Source organism: Pan paniscus, chromosome 11, assembly GCF_029289425.2.
Source record: "Pan paniscus chromosome 11, NHGRI_mPanPan1-v2.0_pri, whole genome shotgun sequence".
In the NCBI taxonomy this organism is placed as follows: domain Eukaryota; kingdom Metazoa; phylum Chordata; class Mammalia; order Primates; family Hominidae; genus Pan; species Pan paniscus.
The window spans coordinates 103,403,434-103,416,414 of record NC_073260.2 but is presented as its reverse complement, the minus strand read 5'-3'; the positions used below and the strand labels follow the sequence as shown (position 1 = coordinate 103,416,414).

Sequence of the window (12,981 nt, the reverse complement as noted above, 5' to 3'; positions counted from 1 at the left end):
AAAGCGGCAGGATCCAGAGACCAGAGGCATGGTAGGATCTGCTAGGATGGAGAGTATGGAGGGGCTGTCTGCACCCTTTCCACTTTTTTGTCTCCTCCTCCACTCTTAGGAACACTCTGGGATCATAGTATAACTTTGTGGTGCTGACCTGGGACTGTATATGAAACCACGTATTCTCTGTGTCCAGTTACTGAGGCAGCAACACACTTCAGATCATGAGGAGCTTTAGGTTCTTCTGCATTTTATTTAGTACTGGGGCTTTGGTTCCATATTTTAGTTTTGTGTGCAGTTAGGATCTTCTGACTGTCATGTAAATACACTCAGTGGAGTCCATATTTACCAACATTTGAAAAAATCTGAAATATCAGTCTGGTAAAGGAACCCTAGGTTCAGTCCAAAAAATAAATGGACTCTTATATTCTCTTTCTCTCTCTCTGCTTTTCTAAATTAATTATCAGAATACAGAGAGTTTTTGAATAGGAAGTCTCAGGAGGGATTGGGAAATCATTAGCATAGAACAGAATGGTCAGGATGAGGGATACAGCGAGAACTAAGACTTCAATCCATTGTTCACAGACTATCTACCTGGGTGTGGTACATGGCTCCAGAATAAAGTTTTAGACCACAGATGCAGAGGCTGTGGATTGGTCTATTAAGGCACCCAAAGAGAACAGGCCCCAAGGCCTTGTTCATCAGCCTCTTTCTCAGCTCAGGTGTCTCTAGACCAAGCCTCTCCTTTGTCCCAGGGCCAACATGGAGAGCAGTGCTGAGCCTCTGAAAGTCTCCAGAGAGTACTCAACATGTCCTCAGGAAGTCCTATTACATGGAGCACACGCAATCCTGAAGATTTGAGATTCCTTGCCTTTCTTCAGCAGAGGACTAGTGTCTGAAATATTTTTCTAAAATGTGCGGAATTCCATTCTGTATTTTAGTTTCTCAGAGAAGAGTTAGAAAAAATATTCTTATCCAGATCAAAATGATTAACATGGAAAGAACACAGACCTTAAAAATCAATGTAGAGAATGACATTATTTACCATAAGTTGCTGCAAAAGTAATTGCCATTAAAAATAATGGCAAAAACGGCAATTACTTTTGCACCAACCTAATAATAATGAATATCTGCTGATATTTTAGAAAGAGGGGAGTGAGATTATCTTACCAGGTAATTTTTTTTCTTGTCTTTCAGCATAAACACTGAGGCAGGAAGAGAACCATGTCTGGAGCTTTCAAGGGTGATGATCTGCTATTGAATGCCAGGCTTTCCCCAGGTTTATCTTAATATCTCTCTTCTATGAGGTCACAGGTCTACAATCATAAAATAGATCAGTTCTTGGAATCATTCATTCTCAGAAAATAATGATCTTGGAAGGGAGCCTTTTACGAAGACTATCAGGCCTGGGACATTTCTCCTAATATCTATTCTGCCTATCCATGGGAATCGAACAATGATTGAGTTGGGCCAGGGGTCTTGCCAACTTGCTGGTCGTGGGAGATGTAGTGAAAGGACTGTTGGATTTGGAGGCAATATTTCTGGGTCCTGCTTTTGGACATATTCCAAGTTAACTTCCTTAAGTTTCAAATTCCTTGTTTCAGAGACTGCCAACCTACAAACCTCATGGGTTTTTGTTATGATCACTTGGTACAATGTATGCGAAAGTGCTTTAAAGTGACCTAGCTCTCTCTATATGTGAACCTTACTATTATTGTCTTTGGAACTTTGACTTGAATCCTAAATCACGGGCATTCAGATTCCGATCTTAAAAGATTTTATTCCCAATGGAGCACTGTACTCAGCTTCCTACAAGATTCTGCCTTCACCTGATGTACTCAGGCTCCTTTCTTCTCTGTTTGGAGAACTCATTGCAAAGATGATGAAGAGGCATCAGACCTACTTTCTCCTCAGAAAATGTGATTAGACCCCTTCGTTATTCCAGACATCTCTCTTCCTAGGTTGCCTGTGGAAATCTGGGACCTGAGTGAAGCCTGGAGTTGACCTGAGAGGGAGAACCCATAGACAAAGTGATGTGAGGTCAAGCCTTAGAGTGAGGGGAAAAGAGTGTCATGAAGTCAGAAATGTGGAAGAATATGACCCCTGCTGGGCCCGTCTATCCTGTACTGCTTCTGAATGTATGTTGCACTTCTTCTCTCTTGCAGGCACCTGCAAAAGCTTTCTTTGCAGAGTAGCTTCCTGAAGGATTTATGCAAGATCCTTAATCTGAGGAGTGAGTTAGAGCAACCACAAAAGCAGACATCATGTTGCTCCTGAAGCCAGGGGAAGATACATATCTTGTGATGTCACCTTTGGGATTCACTGAGTTGTAGCTCCCTCTGGCCTCTTTACTTCTTGCCTCCACCTACTGACTGGACCTTATCACCCACTTACTTTTTTCTTCTTAGCCGTACAACCATTGGATTCCCTTCCTCAGTCAGAGCCTCCTTTGTCACTGGATCCTATATTGTCAGGACCATCTTAAACCCCTACAACTTATCTTTTTCCTTCCACACCCAGAGCACACTCAGATACCAAACTCTATTTCTAACCCAGACCCCATTTATCTTTGGATACCACCTCCTTACCTGGTCCCACCTCATCCTATCCTTCCACTTTCAGGATCTCAACCACTCCCCTAATCTGACACACTTCAAGTATCCAGTGGTTCAGTTCACTGTCCTCCATCTTTCATGGTTCCAAGTGAGGGTCCCCAAAATGTTTCAGCTATGTGAAGCCCTGGATAATGGCCTCTGGCATGACTTCAGAAACACAGCCGGAGATCCATCAGGCTGTTCTTCACCCTGCCCACTCTCTGGGACCATGTTTCTTTCAGGTCAACCAGAATGTCCTCCTGCATTCCCCACTGCCTGCAAAATTTATCTCAAAGAAATGTTTCCACTAAATCAGAGAAAATTAATCGGTTTTCATTTACCACATCCTCCAAAGTAGGTTGTCTCTATTATAAGTAGTCTATCTATATTTCCCTATATATTTGTTTTTTTTTTTTTTTCTAAAAAGAAAAGTGGCCTTTTCTTCAGCCATATTTAGGAAAGGTTTAGGGTTAGCCAGGAGCTTGGGCTCAGAAAACCAAATGAGTCAACCTCAGACCAAATTGAGAGCCAGTTTTGACTTTTTGAAGGTTATCAGGGCTAGGGAGGGATGCTGACAGTGACATAGCACACCGGACATCATTTTGGGTTTCTTTATTTGCATTTTAACTATATCTCAGTTTAAAAAGCTTATTAATATAATATTGCCATAAAAACACAACAAAAATACAAATACCAGGGGCTTTAAAAATGAGATAAAACGAGAAAATCTATTAATCCTCCCCTCGATAAGGACCATGTAATAATATAACATTATACAGTCATGGGATGGAGTAGTTGGGGTTAAGCAGGCATCATAGAGCCAAAAATTTCCTATTCAGCCTGTAAAAACAGTAGGAGACAAGACACTTCATATGTCCAAAAAATGGCATTAGACCTTTGCAGCCCTAAATTCAGAAGGATAGGGATAAATCTCCATGACTTTGAATCTTTTGATGGCAAATAGCTTCTACTTGCCCCCAGATCTCCCCTCTATTCTTGACATAGGATGTGAGATGAGCACTGCTTCCAACAATTCTTTTCTTGGCCTTAATGAAAAAGTAGAGCTGACCCCAAATCTACTGGCTCTGTACAGGTGGTGAGGAGGATGAGAGGAAGGAGAGGAGGCCCAAGAAAAGGCAGAATAGATAAAGGTTTTAGAAAATCTGGGGTAGAAGGAGAACACACTATCAGACTCAGGAAAAATCTTCATATGTCTTCCTATTTCCTCACACTCCTTGAGAAAGAAATCTCCACATATCTTCAAGTGGCCCTCATATCAGTAGAAAAGAACTGGTTTCAAAGCTAGGGACATGAAAATTGGGTCACCTTGATATACCTCTCAACCTCCACAAGACAGCCCACATCTGAACGGATTCAGGGATAAAAATATTTTCCTGAAACCAGTGGTATTTGTTAGAACAACTACCCCAATGGACACAGAACTGATTGAACTTTAGGGGGAGGTGGTGTTTGTGTGATATTGCTGAGGTGGTTACTGCTGGAGTTGATGTGGCAAAGCCAAGGCACAAAATAAGTGATCCGCTGTGGGTTTTTGGGGTTTATTTAGACACAGATTTTGAACTCAATAATGAATTGTCCCCATTGAGTTTCTCCAAGGGAAACCCCTTCTCTTGGAGACTATATGGTGCCTAGCTTGATGACATCATTGCAGGGCAAGATATCATATCGCAATCAGGAAGGGAATGTTTATGAGGCAGCCACCCAATGGCTGCAGATAAATGAGGCACAGTGAGGAAAGTGGAGGTTGGGGGAGCAGGAAAGAGGAAGAACAAGTGAAGAGGGGAGGAATGACCCACTGAGTTGGAAGGAATGATAATGCCATCATCGTTCTTAGTCAAGACATCTCCCTCTTTCTCTCCTGACACACACAACCTGGCTCAGGCTCCACATGCTTACAACTGATGAGGGCGCTGTAGAGCACATTGGTGCTATCCTGTCAAAACTATGTGGGTGCCCTTTGAACAGAAAGATGTCTGCAGGACATTTGCAGTCTCATTTTGGGTAAGTCACTTTGGTGCCCTTTTTCCAGGAGTTCTTTATGAAAATATACAGTGTGAGAATACAGCGTGAATGTTTGGCCCTTTAGGGTTGAAGGACTCCTGTGAACTTCATGTCCTTGGTAGAGATGTATAAAATCTCCTTTGGGCACACTCAGAGCTCATGCCCTACAGGTAGATCTTGCAACTTCTGGTTAAGATGCAGTGTTTCTAGGGCTTACCTTAGACCCCTACTCAAACCATGAAAGTCAATGTGAACAAAGTTGCCATGTAAGTTCACATCCATGTCATTCAGGTCAATGCTATTGAAATGCTGAATGGAGTAGCTCTTAGGGAAAAAAAAAAAGCCCCAGATAAGTCATTAGGGTATTGCAAATTAAAGCAATAAATTTATCATTATACATATATAAGGATAGCTAAAATTAAAAAAACTGACAATACTAATTATTGTCAATTGCAGAGCAACAAAACACATATTCATTACTGGTGGACATACAAGATGTCCAGTCACATTGGAAGACATCCTAGCAGTTTCTTACAAAATTAAACAGTTTTACCATAGGAAGCAACAATTGGGCTCCTAAGTATTTACCCAACTGCTTTGAAAACATGTCCAAAAAATTTTGCTCATAAATGTTTACATTATCTTTGTTAATAATTGCCCAAACTTTAAAGCAACCAAGATGTCCATCAATAGGTCGATTAATAAAAATGGTGTGATACCCATGCAATATAATAACATTAAATGATTAAAAGAAATAAGCCATCAAGCCATAAAAACACTTTAAATGCATACTGCTTAGTGAAAGAAGCCATCCTGAAAAGGACACATGATTCCAAGTGTATAACATTATGGAAAAGGCAACAAAATCATGATGGTAAAAAGCTCAGTGTAGCCAAGAGTTTGGAGAGAGCATGTGTGTGGTGAGTGGATGAAAGTACATTTTTTAAGGCAGTGAAGCTATTCTGTATTATCCTATAATGGTGGATATATGTCACTATGCCTGTGTAAAAGCCTATAGAACTTTATAGCATGAGGAGTGGACCTTACTGTATCCAAATTTAAAAAATCAGTTCAGAGGTTGGGAGATTCTAAGATGAATGCAGAATTTAGCAAAACAATTTAAAATGAATTACAAATGTAGGAAACAATCCCACTGAAGGGGGATAAGGTAAAAGTTGCTGACTTATGTAATTTTGAAAATAAGTGGCATCTGTAAGTTTAAAAGCCAAACAGTGTGTTCATAAACACTGTACTCTAGTTAATAAAGTTGTTTCCTGCAAGGAGGTGGATTAAGATTTTTGATAATGCTATATATGTTGAAATATTAAGTAAATTGAATTATTTAAGTAAATTGATGTCAAGTGGCGGGAGTAGGTTTCTAGCCTTAGCTAGCTTAACCAGAAAAATTAAATGTTTTAAAGTATCAGTAATAAAAAAGTATAACAATGAAGAAAGTTTACTAATTATAGTTATAAGGCAAATAATCTCAAAAAACATTCTATTATCAGTGGTAATTATACTTACGGTAAGGATATATTGTTACCAAACCCAGATCCGGCTGCTCACCTCTCAGAAAGCCAAACATAAGAGATGAGAATTGGTGGGAGAAAAAGCAGGTTTGTTTGGAAAGCCAGCAAAACTAGCATTTTAAAATACCATCTTAAATTGTTCAGTCTGGATGGAGGGGAATGTAGGGAAGTACAGGGGACTGGTATCAACAGGTGACCGAGGACTGCAAACAACTGGGTGCCAGCAATGGCCCTGGGAAGTTGGGGACAGCTTTGTCCTTGATCAAGTCACGATGCTTCCATAAATCTTTAACAAAACATAGTTGCTTACATACTTCCCCTTTAATCTCAGAGTTAGTTTCAAAAACTACATGATTACTATTTTTGCACATTATCTCAGTGCTCTGAAATTATCCTAGCCTATGTGCAGGAATGGATAAAGGCCTCTTAAATAAAAATGAAGTTAGTTATGTTATAGTTCTTTTGCTGTTTTACTGTGACAGTGTCAGCTGTTAATAAAAAATAAAAGAAAATTTTAATAAAATATTCTAGGAATATTACCTGACACTCTAACAAAAAGCAACTTATATTACCATTTGTATCACACGTTTGAAAAATTCTGATGGACTCTACAATAGTAGGATGAATAGAGTTAATAATTATAAGATTTTGTTTTGTTTTGTTTTTAAGACACTCTGTCTCACTCTGTTGCCCCGGGGGGAGTGCAGTGGTACAGTCTCTGCTCACTGCAACCTCCACTTCTTAGGCTCAAGCAATCCTCCCACCTCAGCTGTCTGAGTAGCTGGGACTACAGGTGCGCACCACAATGCCCAGCTAATTTTTGTATTTTTTGTAGAGGTGGGATTTTGCTATGTTGCCCTGCTGGTCTTGAACTCATGGGCTCAAGCAATCTTCCCGTCTCGGCCTCTGAAAGTGCTGGGCTTGCAGGCTGAGCCACTGCACCTGGCCGGATTTTTGAGTGTCCTCATCACAAAGAAATGGTAAATGTTTAAGGTGATGGATGTACTACTTAACCTGATTTGATCATTACAATGCATACATATGTGGAAACATAACTTTGTACCCCATAAACATTATTATTAAGTGTTCATTGTAAATTTCAAAAATAAATTTAAAAGAATTGAATATAAAAACAGATTTACATGAGAAGGAACTGAATATACATCAAGTCAAAAGTAGAATTCAATTAGAGAGAGGCTTAGTTTTCCATGCTAGACATTCCATAATTTAAATAAAAAAGGAATTGTCCAGATCTTTGAATACAGGTAAAGTTAAAAACAAGTGTCCATCACAAGAACATGGCTACAATTTTTAGAAAATGTATATCTCAGTGATTAGAAATCATAAGATCATAAACAAATAATGTATATGACAAAATATAGAGAAATGTACATCTCAGTGATTAGAAATCATATCATAAACAAATAAGGTATATGACCAACATAAAATATAGAGTAAATAAATAACAGAATAAAAGGAAATCTGATTGTAAAATTTGATAGAAAAAAGAATATTAACAAGCAAATAGGTAACCGTTGAAGCTTATTACAAAATAATATTAATTAGAACACTGATAGATTACTATTTTATTCAAATAAGCAATTAATTAAATCAAATATTCAAATGTTCACGTTTTGTACCAATATATTCGTTCTCTGAAAATAACTTTTCTTTTTTTTTTTTTGAGACGGAGTCTCCCTCTGTCGCCAGGCTGGAGTGCAGTGACGCCATCTTGGCTCACCGCAACTTCCGCCTCCTGGGTTTAAGCGATTCTCCTGCCTCAGCCTCCTGAGTAGCTAGGACCACCACGCCACCACGCCCAGCTAATTTTTGCATTTTTTTTAAGTAGAGACGGGGTTTCACCATGTTGGCCAGGATGGTCCCTATCTCGCGACCTTGCGATCAGCCTGCCTCGGCCTCCCAAAGCGCTGGGATTACAGGCATGAACTACTGCGCCCGCCCTCTGAAAATAATTCTTTAAAAACATATTGCAAAAAACATGAAAAAAAATACAAGAAACATTAATCCACATTCTTCTCTAGATGCCACCTTATTTCCTTTTTCCACTTGACAAACAAACTTCCCCAAATAATTTTCTATACGCAATATTCTTAATTTCTCTTTTTTGTGTTTCCTCTTCAACTTACTCCAATCGTGTTTCTATCCCATTCATTCTACTAAACCAGATCCTCCTAAGGTCATCAATGGAGTCTGTTTCCAGGTTCACTAGGACAGCTCAGCCCTCACCTTCCCTGAAAGTACCACTGTCTTCCCCTCATTAGACTCTCCCTCATTCTTTCCCATTTCTCTTTCTAACTGCACTGGCAACTTTACCTCAGGCTCCTTTACAGATTCTCTTCTCTGCTCTACCTTTGAATGTTGAGGGTCTGCAGGACAAGGTTATGTCCTCATCTCATTGTCTCCTCTGTTTATAAGTGACTACATTCATTCCTATGTCCTTGTTACCAGACATGCAATAAAGAATCTTAAATTAATACCTTTGCCCATGGGATTTGTTGTTCACTCTAGACCCATATTCCCAATTGCCCATAAGATTTCTGCAATTTCATGTCTCCCAGGCACCTCAAAAAGGACATCTAATATTTTTCTTTCTCAACATCATTTGCACCTAAAGCTTCTAGTATGAGAACATCATTTTCTTTTACTTATCTTTGTAGTGTTTCATATAAGCGAAATTGGTACATCTTTACTGTTTCTTTTCCTGTAAGAATGAAAGCTCTTCAACACGGAAAGAAACTGTGTTTATTCACCTGTATTTCTTTTTTAAAATAACTTGTTAATTTTTGTGAGTACATAGTAAGTGTATGTATTATTGGTTACATGAGATATTTTGATACAGTCATGCAATGAGTACACCTGCATTGCTTGACATCAATTCCAAAATATGCCACTTTGATACTCACTTTATACATATTATGTAAATGGAATGAATGAATAGGTAAGTGTATATTACCGTCCATTCCTTGATTTGGTTCAGAAAACTAGTGTTTGGATTTTGGTTTTCGAATAAATAACTTCAAGAAGTTTTGTTTGAAATAATTTAATAAATAACAAAATACAATATTTAACCAAATGGAAAGCTGAACATGTTTTGTAATCTTAATACAATGTAAAGGCAAACATTTGTTATATAAGAATATAAATAGTATAAATATGATAAAATGTAAGAATAAATAAATGAGTAAAAATAAATAACATCTTAGGGACTGATGCCCCTGAACCTAAGTCTTTTTAACATATACTGGCTTAATATACCGACAAAGTATTTGCAGAATTAATTCAGTCAATTCTGTGATTAAAGCAGAAATAAGAGTCTTTTGAATTGACCAGAGTCACATGTGCAAGTGCTATATGGCAAATTAATCAATGAGAATCATTTCGAGATGAGCCCAGGTCTCTATCTTTACTTCTCAGTCTTTCTTGCATGTTTGTTGATAAGAACAAGGATTTCATGATTTCCATTCTGACAACTTCCCAGGCACAGTCGCTGTATTTCTTCTCTTTCAGGTAGACACGGATTCCCTGGAAGTACCTCCTCAAGGTCAGTGCAGGGCTGCTAATTGCCCCAGCAGATTCTCCTTCTCCCATTACCTGCAGCAAGCAGGTCTCCAGGTGTTGCAGTTGCTGATGAAGTCCAGTGTGGAGTTGGTCTAGGAGGGTCATGTTCCAGGCAGCAGAGGAGCGCTCTGTGTGGAAGAGGCTGAAGATCTGCTGCAGCATCTCATGGAGGAAAGACATGACCTGGGCCTTCTGCAACTGGCTCCCTTTTACCATCTCCTGGGGGAACCTGAAATCTCTTCTGTCCTTGAGACACAAGAAAGGGGAGATTCTCCTCATTTGGTGCAGAAGTACCAAGGTGTTCCTGCTAAGTAGGCCATGGTTCTGAGGCAGATCACAGCCCAGAGATCCAACAGGGCTATAGCTGGTCATCACTAGGGCTGCCAGTAGAGGGAACAGGAGGGCCATTGGGAAATGAGGATGCTCCTGGCTTTACTGAGCTGAGATATGGCTTAACCTTGGACCCTAGGTTTTCTGAAGACATTCCTTGTATGCATGTCTTTTAATAGGAAACAAATGGTTTTCATTTTCTGAACATTTCTCTGTACTTTCAGTTTCTTTTACTGTTTTCATTTGTGTGTTCTCCCTATGACCTTAAGAGGATGACAACAACCTATTAATTTTGCATTAGACTTCAGCTAAACTCCAGTAAACTTCAGCTGTGTCAATACAAATGAATGCTTAATCAAATGAAAAACGTCGGGGTACTAAAGTCATAAGTGTATATACTATATGCATGTAAATAATCAGACACACACTACACTAACTTTATATATATATTATATATTTATATATACACTAATGAATATATGTGTATATGTATATATAATATATATTCATGTATATATGTATATATATAATATATATTCATATATATATGAAAAAAATCATTTTCTCTGTTCTAGAAGCAAAATTTTAACCCTTATTCTAGCCTCCATTTTTACCCTCCTTACTTTATGTAGGAAGTCAGGCCCTATAGGTTTCTATATTTGCTTCAGGTTTACCAGATCATCTGCAGCAAATAAGCTCTTTAGAACCAAGAACAGCATTTTGCTGTTGTTTGTTTGTTTTTTAGAGATGGGGTCTTCATCCGTCACCCAGGTTGGAGTGTGGTGGCATGATCACAGGTCACTGCAGCCTTTAACTCCTGGGCTCAAGCAATCTCCGTGCCTCAGCCCCCTGAGTACCTGGGACAACAGGTGTGTACCATCATGCCTGGCTAATTTTTTGTTGTTGTTGTTAGAGATGAGGTCCCACTATGTTGTTCAGGCTGGTCTCAAACTCCTGGCCTGAAGCTGAGGCCTCCTGCCTCAGCCTCCCAAGTAGTTGGAATTACAGATATGAGCCAAAAACGCAGTTTTGTTTGCTGTTTTATTCACAACAAAGGATGATGATGATTAGCGAATGAGCTTCTCTGATGTTTTTCTTCCTTCTAGAAAACATTCATGCAGGTCCATGTGGTTATGCTTCACTGGGACCACAAGGTGAGGATTAATATAGACACTGCTTTTTCTTTCTATCATTTGCTTACTGAGGTCAATAGTGCTCCCCTATCTGTTAATATCCCAGCTGGAATCCTGATTCTTTACAAGCGCATATGGATGTAGAGATTCTAATTCGCAGATATTTTACTTTCCCAGCGTCTCCTCACACACAAGGTAGTTATGACATCTAGTAATACCTTTTCCTCTAGAGTAACAAGTACTCTCAACCCAAACTCTTCCAGACTCACTCCCAGGGAGCAGTCTCACAACATCCTGATAACTTCAGAACTCTTTTGGTGAGAGGGTAGTGGTTACTTTGTCAGCAAAGCAATTAACCCTCCAAGACCCTTGCCAGTGCCCCTAGAGTGTTTGTCTGAAGGACCCTGGCTCTCAGTGACGACCTCCTTTCCTCCTGACCCATGTGTCCAGGTATCAAAAGTTTCGACAGCCCACAGGTACTGATAGCAAAGGTTTCTTTTGTCTAAGGAAGGTGGAAGGATTACCCAATTATAATCATTTTACCTTCATTAGTCAAATAATTTTCCACCATTTGCTTACTGAGGTCAATAGTGCGCCACTGGCTGTGTCAGTATCCCAGCTCGGAATCCTGATACGGTTTTTATTGTTCAATTCTTTTACGTAAGCTATTGAACATTTGTTATCCTCAGTGTTTCTCAGGTGGGCACAGGGGATCAATGATGATGTTGTCTTTCATTAGAAGCTTATATGTGCCAAATTTTCTAGATCCAGTCTATCGTTGTTGGACATTTGGGTTGGTTCCAAGTCTTTGCTATTGTGAATAGTGCTGCAATAAACATACGTGTGCATGTGTTTTATAGCAGCATGATTTGTAATCTTTTGGGTATATACCCAGTAATGGGATGGCTGAGTCAAATGGTATTTCTAGTTCTAGATCCCTGAGGAATCGCCACGGTGACTTCCACAATGGTCAAACTAGTTTACAGTCCCACCAACAGTGTAAAAGTGTTCCTATTTCTCCACATCCTCTCCAGCACCTGTTGGAGAGGTGCTGACTTGTTAATGATAGCCATTCTAACTGGTGTGAGATGGTATCTCATTGTGGTTTTGATTTGCATTTCTCTGATGGCCAGTGATGATGAGCATTTTTTCATGTGTCTTTTGGCTGCATAAATGTCTTCTTTTGAGAAGTGTCTGTTCATATCCTTCGCCCACTTTTTGATGGGGTTGTTTGTTTTTTTCTTGTAACTTTGTTTGAGTTCATTGTAGATTCTGGATATTAGCCCTTTGTCATATGAGTAGATTGCAAAAATTTTCTCCCATTCTGTAGGTTGCCTGTTCACTCTGATGGTAGTTCTTTTGCTGTGCAGAAGCTCTTTAGTTTAATGAGATCCCATTTGTCAATTTTGGCTTTTGTTGCCATTGCTTTTGGTGTTTTAGACATGAAGTCCTTGCCCATGTCTATGTCCTGAATGGTATTGCCTAGGTTTTCTTCTAGGGTTTTTATGGTTTTAGGTCTAACATTTAAGTCTTTAATCCATCTTGAATTAATTTTAGTATAAGGTGTAAGGAAGCACACCAGGGCCTGTTGTAGGGTGGGGGGAGGGGGGAGGGATAGCATTAGGAGATGTACCTAATGTTAAATGGCGAGTTAATGGGTGCAGCACACCAACATGGCACATGTATACATATGTAACATACCTGCACGTTGTGCACATGTACCCTAAAACTTCAAGTATAATAATAATAAAAAAAGAAGCTTATATTACAGAAACTAGTGGTCTTCAGCTGCTCATCCAGTCA

General features: G+C 39.2%; 1 protein-coding gene across 1 annotated transcript; it reads right to left on the bottom strand.

Moving 5' to 3' along the window:
* Nucleotides 1-9,185: 9,185 nt before the first annotated feature.
* LOC100996206 (interferon omega-1) lies at nucleotides 9,186-12,688 on the bottom strand. The gene has a single exon (XM_003830664.8). It carries the CDS (start codon nucleotides 10,121-10,123, stop codon nucleotides 9,521-9,523), a length of 603 nt encoding a protein of 200 aa, XP_003830712.1. The 5' UTR covers nucleotides 10,124-12,688; the 3' UTR covers nucleotides 9,186-9,520.
* Between the last annotated feature and the right edge of the window lie 293 nt (nucleotides 12,689-12,981).